Source organism: Pipistrellus kuhlii, unplaced genomic scaffold, assembly GCF_014108245.1.
Source record: "Pipistrellus kuhlii isolate mPipKuh1 unplaced genomic scaffold, mPipKuh1.p scaffold_m20_p_10, whole genome shotgun sequence".
Classification (NCBI taxonomy): domain Eukaryota; kingdom Metazoa; phylum Chordata; class Mammalia; order Chiroptera; family Vespertilionidae; genus Pipistrellus; species Pipistrellus kuhlii.
This window is the reverse complement of record NW_023425405.1, coordinates 46,411,780-46,427,506: the sequence shown is the minus strand read 5'-3', so window position 1 is coordinate 46,427,506 and position 15,727 is coordinate 46,411,780. Positions and strand designations below refer to the sequence as shown.

The window sequence follows — 15,727 nt, the reverse complement described above, 5'->3', positions numbered from 1 at the left end:
TATTATATTAAGCACACATGCACACACAACAGGTAAGTGGTCTTTCTCTTCATGACTGTTTTGAAAGACAGATATTTTATTTTAATTTTTTTGAAGTGGGCACAAAAATATATGAGGCAGTCATATAAATATTTAATCTATAAAGGAAATAAACTGAAAAAATTATATTTAGTATCAATACTCCATGGTACTTCACAAGTAAAAAATTATTCTTAGAAGATTTTGAAAATAAAGGTAAGGATAGCTCAAACCATTTGCAAGAAATTGAGTTCTGACTAAGGCATATTGAGTTCTGGTCTGACTTAAAAATTCACAAGGACTTTGTTTTTTCCTAAAAATTAGTAAGAATTCTGATAAGAGTATGTTAGGTTTTTCCAAGTTAAAGCAAGCATATAAAACTAAGAAAAATAATTAATCTCCTGAATATAGTTCAGATCCCTTGAATGAAGCTCTTTCTTCTCTGTGTTTAGGTCCATCTATGCTGTGTTTGGAGCCGAACTTGATCTGAAAGGAATTTCTGTGTTAAGATTTGTTCTTCCACCCAAGGCCTTTGCATCTCCAATTCAAAATCCTGATAACCATTGTTTCTGCACAGATCCAGAGATCTCAAATAATTGTACATTTTTTGGTTTGCTAGATATTAGCAAGTGCAAAGAAGGTGAGTAAATATTTACAGTATTACAGTTCAGGATGTAATTTGCAGTATTCTTTAAAATATTACCTTTACCCAAGATCCCTTTGACCAAAAATTTAAAGTGAGAAAACAATAAGGACAAAAAGTAAGGGTGATATAGGAAATTTTTGTTTTGATTTTATATTGTGTTCAAGGTCCTAATTATGTTTCAGTGCTACAAAGGTTGGTTATTAGTTAATAAAATCATTATTGTTACTTAAGGAAAGTGTCTAGGCACTTTTCCATTTATTATTATTATTACTAGAGGCCCAGTGCATGAAATTCAGCCTGCACCCTCTCCAAACTGGGACCCCTTGAGGGATGTCCAACTGCCTGTTTAGGCCCGATCCCTAAACTGACAGTTGAACATCCCTCTCACAATCCAGAACTGCTGGCTCCCAACTGTTTGCCTGTTCTGCCTTCCTGATTGCCCCTAACCACTTCTGCCTGCCAGCCTGATCACCCCCTAATCACTCTCCTGCCAGCCTGACTGATGCCTAAATGCATTCCCGCCAGCCTGATTGCCTCTGACTGCCCTCCCCTGCAGGCCTGGTCCCCCCTAACTGCCCTCTCCTGTAGTCCTGGTCCCCCACAACTGCCCTTCCCTGCAGGCCTGGGTGCCCCCCTCCAACTGTCCTTTCCTGCAGGCCTGGTCGCCTGCAACTTCCCTCATTTGCCGGCCTGGTCATCTCTAACCGCCCTCCCCTGCAGGCTTGATTGCCCCCAACTGCTCTCCCTTGCAGTTCTGCTCCCTCCCAACTATGCCCTCCTCTGCTGGCCTGATAGCCCATAACTGCCCTCCCTAGCAGGCCTGGTCACCCCACCTGCCCTTCCCTGCTAGCCATCTCATGGCAGCCATCTTGTGTCCACATGGAGGCAGCCATCTTGTATGTTGGAGTAACAGTCAATTTGCATGTTACTCTTTTATTAGATAGGATTATTGTTGTTGTTGTTATTATTATTATTCTATTCCTTGTCTTTTTGGGTTGTATAGGTTCCTTATATATTTTGGATTTTTGGCATATTAACTACTTATTGAATATCTAGTCTGTAAATATTTTCTCCCATTCCATTGATAGCCTTATTATTGTTATTGTTGTTTTTATCATTCCTTTTGCCATATAGAATCCTTGTGCTCCTTTTTAATTTAGGGTAAAAGGAAAATAATTCCCAAAATACTGTGAACATTTCAACTTATCCATTGGCCATTTTTTTTCTTTCTTTGAAAATAGTAAATAAAAATAAGTATATTTTCAGTATGTCTCTGAAACAAAGGCTGACTTACACACAATGTGTGGTCTGTCTTGGTTTGCTCATGTTCTTTATATTGGAGTGGTGAGAATAAAGAAAGAAAACCTCTTACTTAATTCTTAGTTCATAGATATATCACTACCTAAAAAAAACATATATGGTTAAAATTGTGTTCAGCAGCTAAACCTTAAATATTAAAAATTAATACCTATGGCATAAACAATAGAATCAGCTGACTGGTTAGTAGAATAATGGAGAATTTTGTTATTTTATTTGTACAGTAGCAATCAGGTGTTATAATTCTCCCTCACCTTCATCCCCCCAAATTAGTGTTCAAACCCAGCTATGCATTTTTTAAATTTTATTTTCAAAGAATCTTTTCTTAGTGTTATGTGAAATATTTACCCCCAATTATCTTCTTAAAACTTGTTTTCAGGAAGACCTGTGATCATTTCACTTCCTCATTTCCTACATGCCACTCCTGAAATTAGAGAAACTATTGAAGGCTTACATCCAAATGAAGAAGAACACAGCACATACTTAGATGTTGAACCTGTAAGCAAACATACTATTGATCCATCTTGTTTAATATTGTGAGGGGGTTTAATTAACTAAAAGAAAAAAATAAATGATCTCCTTGTCAATTATATTTATTGATTATATTTATTGATAAATGACTTATTTTGATGAAAATTACATTGATTTTTTTCTATTATTTTATGAAATATCAGGGTAACTTAATTTTACTTTTTAATAATATGAAACTTTTTAAGCATTTTTAATGGATCATGGGTCAGAAATACTAGTGATGGGAATGATCCTAATCATTGCTTATATGAAGAAGCCCTTTATATTAGATTATGAGGCATAAAAGGGGATTTTATAGGTATATGTGAATTGGGGGTTAGATTTATTATATTTAGTGTCACAAAAAATCTATAAAAATCCTATAAGCACAACAGTTTTGATTATTTTACTGTTCTACTTTTCAAAAATTTAATGGAATGCCAGAATTTTAGTAGCAATTTTTATTTTATTTCAATAATGATAGTAGTATGATTAAACTGAAGATATATGGATTCTGACAGAATATATATTTTACCTTGCATAGTTTAGAAACTATATAAACTATATATGCTTTTATGTTTTAGTACTGTTATGTTATTGTTGATTCCCCAAAACCATTTATGGTAAACATCACAAATCTAGCTAAAACCCTGACATTAGAGTAGGCAAAGAAATTATATGTCTGTTTACATGTATATGCATGTGTGCTTGCATGTATATGCATGCACATACATATCTGCATGTGCACATAATGCAATTATGGATAGTTACGTAGGAAATATTTAACATGTCCAATTATTTATTAATAACTATACAAGTTTCAAATAGAAAATATTAACCTTAAATTCTATATAACATTACAAATTAATGTTGGCTATTATAAAAGAATGTGCGGTGGGCATTTCCTCTGTTTTCTGCGTCCTGCATGGAAAACGACAGGTTCCTGAGTGGAGGAGCTGGAGATTAAGAAATTAGAGAAAGAAAAGAGACAAGAAGCAGAAATAGATTCATTAAGCTGGGCGCTAGGTGGGCACCACCTCTCTGATGGAGAGGCAGTCACACCCACCACAGACAACACAGCACATTTATTGATTTCCAAAGGGGAAGTTTAAGGTCAAAAGGAGTTTTGAGTGTGCCCAGGTCCTATTCATCAAGACCTGGGTAAGTTCCTCATTTTTTGGTATAAGGAGGAGATTTATCATATCAAGACCTGGGTAAGTCAAGGTCCTATTTGTTCCTCATTCCAAGCACATGGATAAAGATAAGAAATCAGTACTGACAATATGACTCTGCCAGTGCCCTCGGGCTCAGCTGATTAGAATTAAAAGAATGTTAAAAATAATTTTAGTTTGTGCTCTTTTTTAGATAACTGGGTTCACTTTACAATTTGCAAAACGGCTGCAAGTCAACCTATTGGTCAAGCAATCAAAGAAAATTGAGTGAGTACCTTAACCAAGTTTATCTTTACATGATTTTTAGTATTTTCTTATAAGAACGTGAGTAAATCTATGAAAGTAACTGGAAATGATATAAAACTTCAACTTTTCTTAGGCTTGACTATATTAAATTATTATCAAATGCTTTTAACTTTCATTTGTAATTAAGAAGTATATCAGGTGTTCAATGAAGTCAATCTATACTAATAAAAGGGTAATATGCTAATTAGACTGAGTCTACTGAACTTTTTCTGGATATCTGATTTCTGGACAAAGCCACAGTGGGGAGGGCTGAGGCATAGATGGTTAGAGGCAATCAGGCTGGCAGGGGAGCAAGTAGTTAGGGGCAATCAGGCCAGCCAAGGAGAAAGCAGTTTGGTGAAAGATCAGGTCAACACAGGGGAGCAAGCAGTTAAGGGGCGATCAGGCTGGCAGGGAAGGGCAGTTAGGAGGTAATCAGGCTGGCAGGGGAGGACAGTTTGGGGCGATCAGACCAGCAGGGGAGCAGTTAGGTGGCGATCAAGCCAGCAGCAGAGTGGTTAGGGTGTGGTCAGGCAGACAGGCAGGAGAGTGGTTAGGAGCCAGCAGCCCCAGATTGCAAGAAGGATGTCTGGCTGCTTGTTTAGGCTTGATCCCACAGGGACACATCTGGCATCTGGACATCCCCAAGGGGTCCCAAATTGGAGAGGGTGCAGGCTGGGCTGAGGGACACTGCCCCCTTCCTGTGCATGAATTTTGTGCACCAGACCTCTAGTTTATATATGGTTTGTAATGTTTTAAAATATTAGGTGGCATCTCACATTTTGCTTACTCTCCAAATATTTCTATGACAATAATTTCTAAAATTCACATTTTACTTTCCTGAGTAGAATTAGTTTAAAGGGAAAATCTGTGTTTAGAAAGAGTCAATCAACTATAAATCTGCTATGAAGGCTTTTAGAATAGAAAATATCTGAGAAACAGCCATATTAAAATCTAAGTGAACAAAAATCAAGGAATTTAACCAAGTTGCAAGAGTAACTAATTTTTGAATATTTATTGATACTGGTAATTACTAAAATTTCTGTCATATATGCATAATATATTTTCATAATTTTAAATTACAGAGCTTTAAAGCGTCTGAAAAGGAACTACATTGTGCCTATTCTTTGGCTTAATGAGGTTAGTATTTTTATCTATTAGTATTAAAAGCAGTAAACTTCTTTGTATATAAAAATACTTTTGACATTTGAAAGTTGAATATAACTTTAATGTATATTGGAGGTTGTATGTGTTTTCATTGTCCATATAGATGAGTTTACATAATATTAATTACAGCTATTTGAGAGAACCAAACCACATAGAAATATCAAATTTATCTTAATTTTCTGTGCACTTTTTATCATTTTAGATTATTTTCAAAATGCATCTGCTAAACATTTTTTCTCATCATATGTTTGTGTTAGAATTGTTCACACATCTAACTTCAAATAATTCAAAGCTCACTGAATATTATAGTTAATAAAAGCCAACCACACTTACAAGCCAGTTTAAAGCAATTGTAAATGGTCTATCCTGACAAGATATTTTTTTGTGTAAACCATGGAATTGATTAGTCACAGAATTAGGAAATGTATCAAGTCTTTATAGGGAATTAAATAGTTGACCCTTGCCATTTTCCTATGTCATTAGGAAAAATACTTTGGAAAATTGTGAAAGATTTCAGTAAGACAGTTTTAAAGATCAATGAAACTAGCATATTGAAGAGTGCCAGACAACATGTGTAAAGAAAAGTGGGTTATATATTTCACTCTGTATTCTACCCTTGGCATGTATTGTCTCCTTGAACATGCAAAGGAAATTTCATTGGCTTGTCTTACAGAAACAGATGACTAATACCTATAGATATGTTGTTGGGGGGAAAGAGTGATATGTAAGTGGAGGATTTTAAGTATTTTTCTCTAATGATCTATGCAAATAATGCTAATTATTAACTTGATTACAGACTGGTACCATTGGAGATGAGAAGGCAGAAATGTTCAAAAACCAAGTGACTGGAAAAATAAAGCTCCTTAGCCTGGTAGAAATGGTCTTACTCGGTGTTGGCGTGGTGCTATTTGTTGGATTTATGATTTCATACTGTGCATGCAGATCAATGAAATCAAAATAAGTAAGTATATGAAAAATACAAATATATGTATATTACTTTAGAAACATTAATTTACATGTTTGTTTGTTTTTGTTGTTGTTTTTTTTTTGCCTTTTATCAAAGAGGTTTTATAAAGTATTTTGTAACTCTTTCTGGACATGTCTAGCCAATTATTGTTTTTCAATACATTCTTGAACTTTTGAGATACTTAATGTAAATGGAAATACAAATGAAGACTAAGTAAATAAGGCTCATAACTATCCAGCAGATCACTGGATTCCATTTTATTCTGAGAGGAATGGGATAAGAGATAATTTTCACCTTTGAAAAGTTAGTACATATTTATATAGCTTTTTTGCAGAATTCTAATTTCATTTATTGATTATTTCTAGTTTGTATTTTTAAAATTAAAAATAATTTAACATATTGATTAGGAAAGGTATTGTAAAATTGAAAATGGTAGCTATTTGGAGAGACTGAAATTTATATGGGAAAAGAAAAGAAAAAGAGAAATTAAATAACCTAGGAATTAAAAAGAGACTAAAAACTTGATAATAAATGGTCAAGATAAAATATGCCTTTAAAATAAGTACTACATTCAAATGAAATTTAAAATTAAGATAACATTACTATAAATACCGATTGTTTCACAGACATGCTGGCCATACATTGTCTAATATCAGGATGTGTTCCCCAAATGGTTAATATGGAAGCAGGATTAACAATTAAAATTCATGAGCAAAAATTGGAATATAACAGTAAAAGAGAATAGGAGAAAGTAGTGTTCAACACAGTAAAACCAATTTACTCAGGGTTTAAAGAGATTGTCATGTAAATGTGGACATTTGCGTGTTAGCAGAACTCCAGAGATGGTCAGGCCTCTGATTTAGTTATTAGTTAGTGTCTGTGTCCCCCTGCCCATAAATCGGAATGAGTGCCCCATCCTACCTTCCCTAAGTGGAAGCCTTTCTGTAATCATTATAGGTGCCACTGGTGTAGACTTTAGGCAGAGAGAGGGGATTTTTCACTTCATCCATAATTCGCATCAGCCTTTTTTTCTCAGGTGCATTAAAAAACAAAATAAAATAAAATAAAAAATAAAATAAAATAAGATAAAAGCAATACACTTGCTTTAAAATCACAACTTTAAAACAAGTTTTCTTATTTTACTTCCAAAAAAGGCTGAACAATTATGGCTACAATCTATTTGAAGAGGATGTACTCAAAGTGACAATATAATATATTCATATTATGATAAATAAGGGAAATATTGCCTCACTTATAAAGCCATTAGCCCAATAACAAACATGCTATGATTAAACTAAGATATTCATATAACCATTTATATAAAAGAGATAAAAATAATTCATTGAAAAACAAAAAAATAAAACAAAACAAAAACTTGTTCTGGTGGGAAAGCATGTTTTCAAAAGGAAGCATAATAGTTCATAGCGTTTTTTTTTTTTATTTTAGCAAGTATTTTCTCTTAAAATTATATAATGAATTTTATCACTGCTCCATGAGCCCTGAATGTCACATCCCTTGGATCTCTGCTTGGCTAAATTAGGCTAAAGGATTGAAAACTTTCTAGAGCATCTCTGCCAACAAATGTATTCGTTTTCTTTACCTTTAACAGTTACGAGGAAACATGGCTGGTATTTATAAAACTACACGCCTTTCTTTTACAAGTAGAAAAAAAATGTCTTTGTAGTTTATTGGATTTATTAGATTTAGAAGAATCACAGAGATGTAGATTTCCTGAAAGAAGCCTCAGTTTTCAGTATTATAAAATTACGCCCTTGGGGAGATTTGTAAGCAATTGGAAAAACAGAAGATAGGTGTACAAAAAGGAAATAAAATATAAGATGGTGGAGCTGATGGATCACAAAGAGCACAAGCAAATAGTCCCTTCAAAAGGAATAGTATAGTAGAGACACCTCCGAATGGGAGATGGCCTGAAGGGAGAGCCAAGAGTAGAAATGCTTTCCCAGAGCAGATTCATTGAACAATCTTAACCTGGCTACATGCAGGTCTGGAGCTTTGGGAAGCTTATCCTTCTTGATGGGAATATGCATTGTCTTACTATATTGTCCACCAGAGCTTTTCTCTGCCGCTTGACAAATTATGGTGAATAACAAAAAGTAGGGTATCTTGGATATGTAAATTTGAGTATTATCTGTTTATTTTTTTCCATTGCTTCCTGATAAACAGTAACATTTCTTCTGCTTTCTAGACAGCAAGTGAATTTTTACATTAATGTACCAGTAACATCGGGACCTCTGTGAATATTGACCTACAAATGAAGACTTAATATGCTTTTTTTGTTTTTTTCAAAACATACCTAATCTTATAGTTGATGAAATAGTGGCACTATTCACTTTTGCAGTAAACGGCAATACAATCCTAACAGTTATTAAGATGTCATTAAAATCCATAATCTGAACAAGAAACCAGCACCTTTTAAAATTCATCTTGTGCAAAGTTTCTAGCATGGACAAATTATTTGTATTTGGTGCTGATGCACTCTTTGCTTCCCTGGTGACAAATCCAGCAGAGGAAGTGGACATTCTAAACAAACTCTGGACCCTGAACTCTTACGCTTCTCTTCAAGGGAAGACAGCATCATTGTCGGCGCTGTCCCTGTGCATTTGCAACAGACCCCAAGACTGTCAGTACATTGCATTTCATGAGCGTCGTTATTTTGAAAGACATTTAAGAATGGAAAATAAATGATTAGCCTGTGCATTTATTTATTATATATTGCCTAAATCTCCTTCCTTATGGGATTCTTTGCATAGCAACAGCAGGCATTACACTTACGGTCTTACTTTATAACAGTATAAGCTTCTATTTTTAACACTGATTATACAGATGGGAGTCATTGGTAGCACGTTTTGGCTCTCCGTGTTAAGGTCTTTGTAATTTTCCACATTCTGCAGCTCTTCTGGAAATCTGATTTGATTTTGATCTTTCTACTCAGTTACATACAACTTATGCTTCATGACTTCAGAACGTTGTCCTACAATAGTATGAACATATGTAAGTGAGAATAAAGGAATTGATGTATGAACAACGATGAAGAAGAGAATGCATTCGTAGTTATTTGTTGTAATATTTTTTGCTTTCATTGTCAGCCCTGATTTCAACCATTAAAAGACGTTCTTACTTAAACTCCTGCACTTTGCCTCGTTCCTCTTGTGACACAAAATATTTACCCTGATTTTCTGTTTAAAGTATTTTCTTTGAATCTATATTTCTTTGTGAATCCATATTTCCTTTTGAAATAGTCTTCCTAATTCAATACTGACACTTTGTCCTAGCCTAATTTTTTGAGTCAGTTGGAAGAAAAGCAAATATAAAACACTCATTTGTATCAAATACATACATGATCATTGCTTTTTTTCTTCTGTGGCGTTTTTAAGTATTCGTGAAATACCTTGTTTTATTGAGCTTCACAGATGGTGCTTTTTAATATATATAAATTGAAGGCAAGACCCCTCTGCCAGCAAAAAGATTACAACTCTCTTTTATTGTAGCACTTGCTTTATCGCTTTATTACAGTGATCTGGAACTGAACTCCCAATATCTCTGAGGCATGCCTATAAATACTTTTGTTATTAGAAAAATAATTTTTTTCTTTTTAACTTTTGATTATAGAAATGGTGTTTAATATTGCTACTATAAGTAGCTGTTATTGTCTATTCATGGATTGTTTACGTATTACTCCTATTTTCCTTTGCCAATCGTTCTCATATGCTAGTAAGCATATGTCTACACATTTCAGAAATGCTCCATTCAACACGCTGATGAAGGGAAACTGTGACAAAGCTAGGAAAAACATAGATTTTAAAATAGTTCTTTAATTGTGCTATAGCTGAGCCAACAGCCTCAGCATCACCTGCAGACTTGTTAAACATGCATGCCCACTGAATCAGAATCTGCAGTTTAACAGGATCCCCCAGAGATTTATGACTGATCATTTAAAAATGATGATCCTGTAAGTTTGTGAAGACTCTATCTCTATTGGCTACTACTGTAATAATTTCCCCCACTCTCCTTTCCCATGCCACCCCATCCCTGCCACCAGCTCACCTGTAGCAGTTTTCATAGATGTGTAAGAAGAAACAGCAATAAGAGTAGCATACCCAACTAAATGGATGGGTGGATCACTTGATTCTAAAATTTTTCCTGCAAATAATTTCTTGCTGAATGTGTTACCTTGCTGTACTATTTATGTTTGCTGTGTTACTTCGAAACAAGAGGCCTGATTCATGAAATTCATACAAGGGGCTCGGCCCTCACAGCCCTGGCTGTCTCGGCCCTCATGGTCTGGCCCCGGCCCACTGGTCATTCTGGAAGATCATTCCAGTCTAATTAGCATATTAGCTCTTTATTATACAGGATATTCAGCTCTGGTTCTGGTTTAAAATGGTAGCACCCTGAACTCACCTTCTACCACAAACACACCAGATCTATAACTACATATGGAACAACTTTCTCTGAACACAAACAAACAAACTATAAACTAGCTTACCAACTGCTACACATTGGGCAAACAAACAAAAACACACATTGAAGAGGGTAGGAGAGACTGATACCCAATCTCGCCATAAATCCCTCCCGTGGCATGGCAACACACATTCAAGAGGGGACTCAAAACTCAGCGGCAGGCATCTAACTGGACACACATTAGGGACCTGCTGGGATGCTCTCCGAGGATAGAAGCTAAAAGTCATCATCTTCTTTCTATTCCTGGACGGGCACCATTTATGATAAAAACTCTCAGCAAATTGAGTATAGTGGAAATATACTTCAGCATAATAAATGTCATATATGGCAAGCCCACAGCTATCAATATGTCAATGATGAAAACCTGAAAGATTTTCCTCTAAGATCAGGAAAAAAGAAAAGGATGGCCAGTGGTATTAGGCAACAAAAAGAAATAAATGATATCCACATTGAAAAGGAAGAAGTAAAACTGTCACTATTTATATTGATGACATATACACTGAGTGGCCAAATTATTATGACCACCCCATCAGTACTTCGTTGGGCCACCTTTTGCCACCTTGTGGCAATTCTTCTGGGCATTGACTCCACGAGATGTTGAAAGGTGATGGGAGGAATCTGACACCATGCCTGATGAATAGCACTGTCCAGTTCTGTGAGATTTGATGGTTGTGGAACCAGCTGCCTGATGGCTCTTAATTTTGTCCCACAAATGCTCAATTGGATTGAGAGCTGGTGATTGTGGGGGCCACATATACAAGGTAAAGCATCCGTCATGTTCTTGAAACCACTCCTGCACAAAATGAGCACCGTGGCATGGCGCATTGTCTTGTTGGAAGAAGCCATCTCCATTGGGATATGCCATCAACATAATAAAATGAAATTGATCAGCAATGATACTTAGGTATGTTGTGCTATTCAGACATCGTTCCACATGAATTAAAGGGCCCAAATCATGCCAGAAAAACATGCCCCAAACCATAATACTGTCCCCACCAGCTTGAAGGGTTGTACTCATGCATGTGGGGTGCATACTTTCATGCTGTTTCCACAAAATTCTCACTCTGCCACCTGCATGATGCAACTGGAAACATGATTCATCGACCACATAACTTGTTTTCCAATGCTCAAGTGTCCGATCCTTGTGTTCCTGTGCGAATTGGAGACATTTTATCTTGGTAACTGCAAACAGCAAAGGTGTTCGAACAGGCCTTCAGCTTCCACATCCCATATGATGTAGTGTGAGGCTAATTTGCCTACAAATGTCAGGTGGTCATAATAATCTGGCCTCTCAGTGGAAAAATATATACTTATATATAGAAAATCCTAAAGATTCCAAAAAACTGTTAGAATTAACAGGTAAATTAAGTAAAGTTTCAAGATACAAAATCATTACACAAAAATCCATTGCATTGCCTTAGCCAGTGTGGTGAACATTGTCTCTTGTACCAAAAATGTTGCTGCTTTGATTCCCAGTTCAGTACACATGCCCGGGATGCATGAGGTGTGCAGAAGGAAGCCAATTTATGTTCTGCTCTCGCATGGATGTTTCTCCCTCTCCCTCCCTTCCCATTCTTATTTCTAAAAAAAAAAAAAATCAATAAAAATATTTTTTTAAAAACATCTTTTGCATTCCTATATACTAATCACTATCAGAGAACAAAACCACAATCCCATTTACAATTGCATCAAAAAGAATAAAATACCTAGGAATAAATTTAACTAAGATGGTGAAAGAATTATATACTGGTAGTGTAAGGTATTAATGAAGGAAGTGAAGATGACACAAATAAATAGAAAGATATTCTCATAGTAGAATTTATATTGATAAAATAGTCATACCACCCAAAGCTGTCTACAGAGTCAATGCAATCCCTATCAAAATTCAAACAGCACTTTTCACAGAAACTCAACCAGGTTACTACCCTGTTTCCCCGAAAATAAGACAGTGTCTTATATTAATTTTTTTTTCTCCCAAAGTTGCACTAGGTCTTATTTTCAAGGGATGTCTTATCTTTCCATGCTCTAGGTTTTATTTTCAGAGGATGTCTTATTTTTGGGGAAACACAGGTGTGAAATGAACAAGTTGGTATGTGGGGGGGAGATAATTGTCCTGGGGCACATGTTAGCAGTCAAGAAATAGGTTATATAACCCTGGCTGGTGTGGGTTAGTTGGTTGGGTTTCATTCCATACATCAAAAGGTTGTGGGTTCACTTCCAAGTCAAGGCACATCCCCAGTAGAGTGCAGCAAATCTCACATCCATGTTTCTTTCTCTCTCTCCCTCTCCCTTCTACTCTCTCTAAAAAAATCAATAAAATATATTTAAGATTTCTTCTTCTTCTTCTTCTTCTTCTTCTTCTTCTTCTTCTTCTTCTTCTTCTTCCTCTTCCTCTTCCTCTTCCTCTTCCTCTTCTTCTTTTCTTCTTTTTATCCTCTTCCTCCTCCTCCTCCTCCTTCTTCTTCTTCAAAATAACCTTCAACATTTCATGTAATACTGGTTTGGTGGTGATGAACTCCTTTACCTTTTTCTTGTCGGTGAAGCTCTTTATTTGACCTTCTAAATGCTGTTTTGGTGGGTACAGTAACTTTGGTTGTAGGTTCTTGCTATTCATCACTTTGAATATTTCTTGCCAGTCCCTCTGGCCTGCAAAAATTTTTTTTGAAAAATCAGTTGACAGTTGTATGGTTACTCCCTTGTAGGTAACTAACTGTTCTTCTCTTGCTGATTTTATGAGTCTCTCTTTGTCTTTAACCTTTGGCATTTTAATTATGATCTGCCTTGGTGTGGGTCTCTGTGTTTTTCTTGTTCAGGAATCTGTATTTCCTGGACTTATAAGTCTATTAAGAAAAACTAAAAAGATTAAAAAAAACAACAACAACTAGGCTGTAGAAAAATTCAAGATGAAAGAACAATGACTAATTTTTTATATTAAAAATAATTTGTGCATAAGAGTGTTTCAAAGAGGAAGGATAAAGATGAAGACAAAGACATTAATTTTAGAAAACGATTGAATAACCTACACCAAAGAATTTCTTAGGTTTTACTTGTAGTTTGTCAATATTCCACTAGATGGCAGAAGAAATCCAATGTTAAATACAGTAGCTGTGAAGGGAGAAAAATAGTTGTGACTATTTCTTTTTTAAATATATATATAGTTGACAGTATTATATGTTTCCCATTCCCCCCAACCCCTTACCCACAACGCCCCAGGTCTTCACCACCCTATTGCATGTCCATGGGCTATGCATATAAGTATGTAAGTTCTTTGGTCTCTTTGTTCCCCACCTCTACATAAGTGACTATTTCTTTATTGAAAAACTGGGCCTCTGACTTTGACATGTTTAATCAGTTTATTAATGGAACTCCTATCACTAATTTGCAGAAATATACATCATATGAAATACTTCCTATACATTAGTTTGTTTCACATTGTACCAATGGCTGTGTATTTTGGTGTAGTGGAAAGAACATTAAAAGAGAACTGGGTCCTAGTCATAGTTTCGACACTAAATAGAGGAATTATGTAGAATGAATTATCTAAAAATGAGAGATTCATGTTCACCAGATTCTATATTCTTATCCTTAAATTGTGTTGATTTACTCATATTATTTCAGTCTTTCCCTCCCCTTTTTTGACTGAGATGTGGGGTTGATGACCTTAAGCCAGATAGCCTGTCTCTTACTCTGGTTAGCACCCTCAGCGCCCTCTAGCTCTGGGAAGCATCAGTTTTCATTGATTCTGGCTGTTGTCTGTATTTGGCTCCCAGACTCCTTTGGACACTTGCCAAGTTTCTCTACTCCAGGTAAAACATTCTGTTGGTTCTAATACTGTGTCTCTGTGAGTTACAACCCTCACTTGTCTCTCATGATAGGAAAACAGGAAACTTCTTTAGAGTCACATTGCTAGAGTCACTTAATTTTCTAATCTAGGGGACAGAAGCCAGATAGTGTCATACTTGGCCCTCACACTTCCCTCCACCCTTCTAGGATGCTTTTTGTAGAGATTTTGCTTCCCTTTTGGTCCAAACTCCCACTAATTTCGATTCAGTAATAGCCCCAACTCCCTCTCTATTCCCAAGAAGAGTATAGAATCACACTTGCAGACCACATCCCAACAATAAAGCTTAGTTAAAGATTCAAATTAATCACTATAGTCTGAGGTTACATGCAACTTAGCAGCAGCCTGTGAAAACACTCGTGCTGGTCCATCTGTGAGAAGGGAATAGAATGTGACTTGTCAGATCTGGAGCTGGATAGCACAATAGGTTGTAAAATATTCCTCAGTAGAGGTTGTGGCCAAATCTTACTAGGGGAGAATGTGGCCCAAGTGCATTTATCAGAGAGTGTCTAGCTTGTCCTTGAAGATATAATGGAAGCCTTTGAACACTCTGTGGATATTCTAAGCAATAAACTCTAAATTCAAAATAACAAAATATTTATCATCTCCTTTCAGACAGGTGTTTTCTATCATTAAAACTTTTCCTCTGTCCTTTTTGTTAATAATTCTTCACACTAAAACTCCTCAGCTGTTAAAGTTATTATCAAGATAAGCTTGTCCTCATGGGTGAAGGAGGTGAACTTTATCCCCTGTGCTTTCCCCCTGTTAACACACCACTCCCAGTTTCCAGCAGTACCCTATATTCAAGCTTTCTTCTTTTCCCTACCCACCAAATGCTACTTCCTAGTCTCCCATTTACACTAAATAATAAATACCTGATAAGTTCAGAATGAATTATACACTCCTTCCAAAGCTTTTCACCTTTCAAAGAAACCAGAATGACTGGTTGAGATGTTAAGCAGTTTCTAGGGCCCCTAAAAATGCACCCCTGTGGTCTCCGAGCATATTTTAGTGGTCTATATAAATACATCAATTTCTGTCCTTGGTTTCCAGATAGAGACAAGTGATAGAAGTGCAACAAATTGAAAGGTTTTGTTTGGAATTTGACTTGACATGAACTACATGTAAAGCAGACTTTAGCCCACCTCAGAGGCATATCTCAAAGATGTAAGTGGGCAGCTTCCAGAGCAGAGGCAAGTGGGTACAAATACAGGCCCATGTGACTTCCAGTTGAACACAGAATCCCACACAAATGAGCACATCCTATATAATAAAGAGGTAATATGCAAATTGATGCTCACACCCTCACAAGATGACTGCCT

At 35.9% G+C, this 15,727-nt stretch overlaps 1 protein-coding gene across 3 annotated transcripts in view; it reads left to right on the top strand.

Annotated features, from left to right (window-relative positions):
- The window catches only part of CD36 (CD36 molecule), a 58,588-nt gene extending 49,362 nt beyond the window's left edge, over window positions 1–9,226 (top strand). For all 3 annotated transcript variants that reach the window (XM_036429592.2, XM_036429593.2, XM_036429591.2), the window contains exons 10-15: window positions 471–658; window positions 2,361–2,479; window positions 3,857–3,930; window positions 5,034–5,088; window positions 5,912–6,076; window positions 8,289–9,226. In XM_036429592.2, coding sequence (XP_036285485.1) covers window positions 471–658; window positions 2,361–2,479; window positions 3,857–3,930; window positions 5,034–5,088; window positions 5,912–6,076 — 601 coding nt within the window. In that variant the 3' untranslated portion in view covers window positions 8,289–9,226. The remainder of the gene's footprint in view (window positions 1–470; window positions 659–2,360; window positions 2,480–3,856; window positions 3,931–5,033; window positions 5,089–5,911; window positions 6,077–8,288) is intronic.
- The last annotated feature ends 6,501 nt before the right edge of the window (window positions 9,227–15,727 follow it).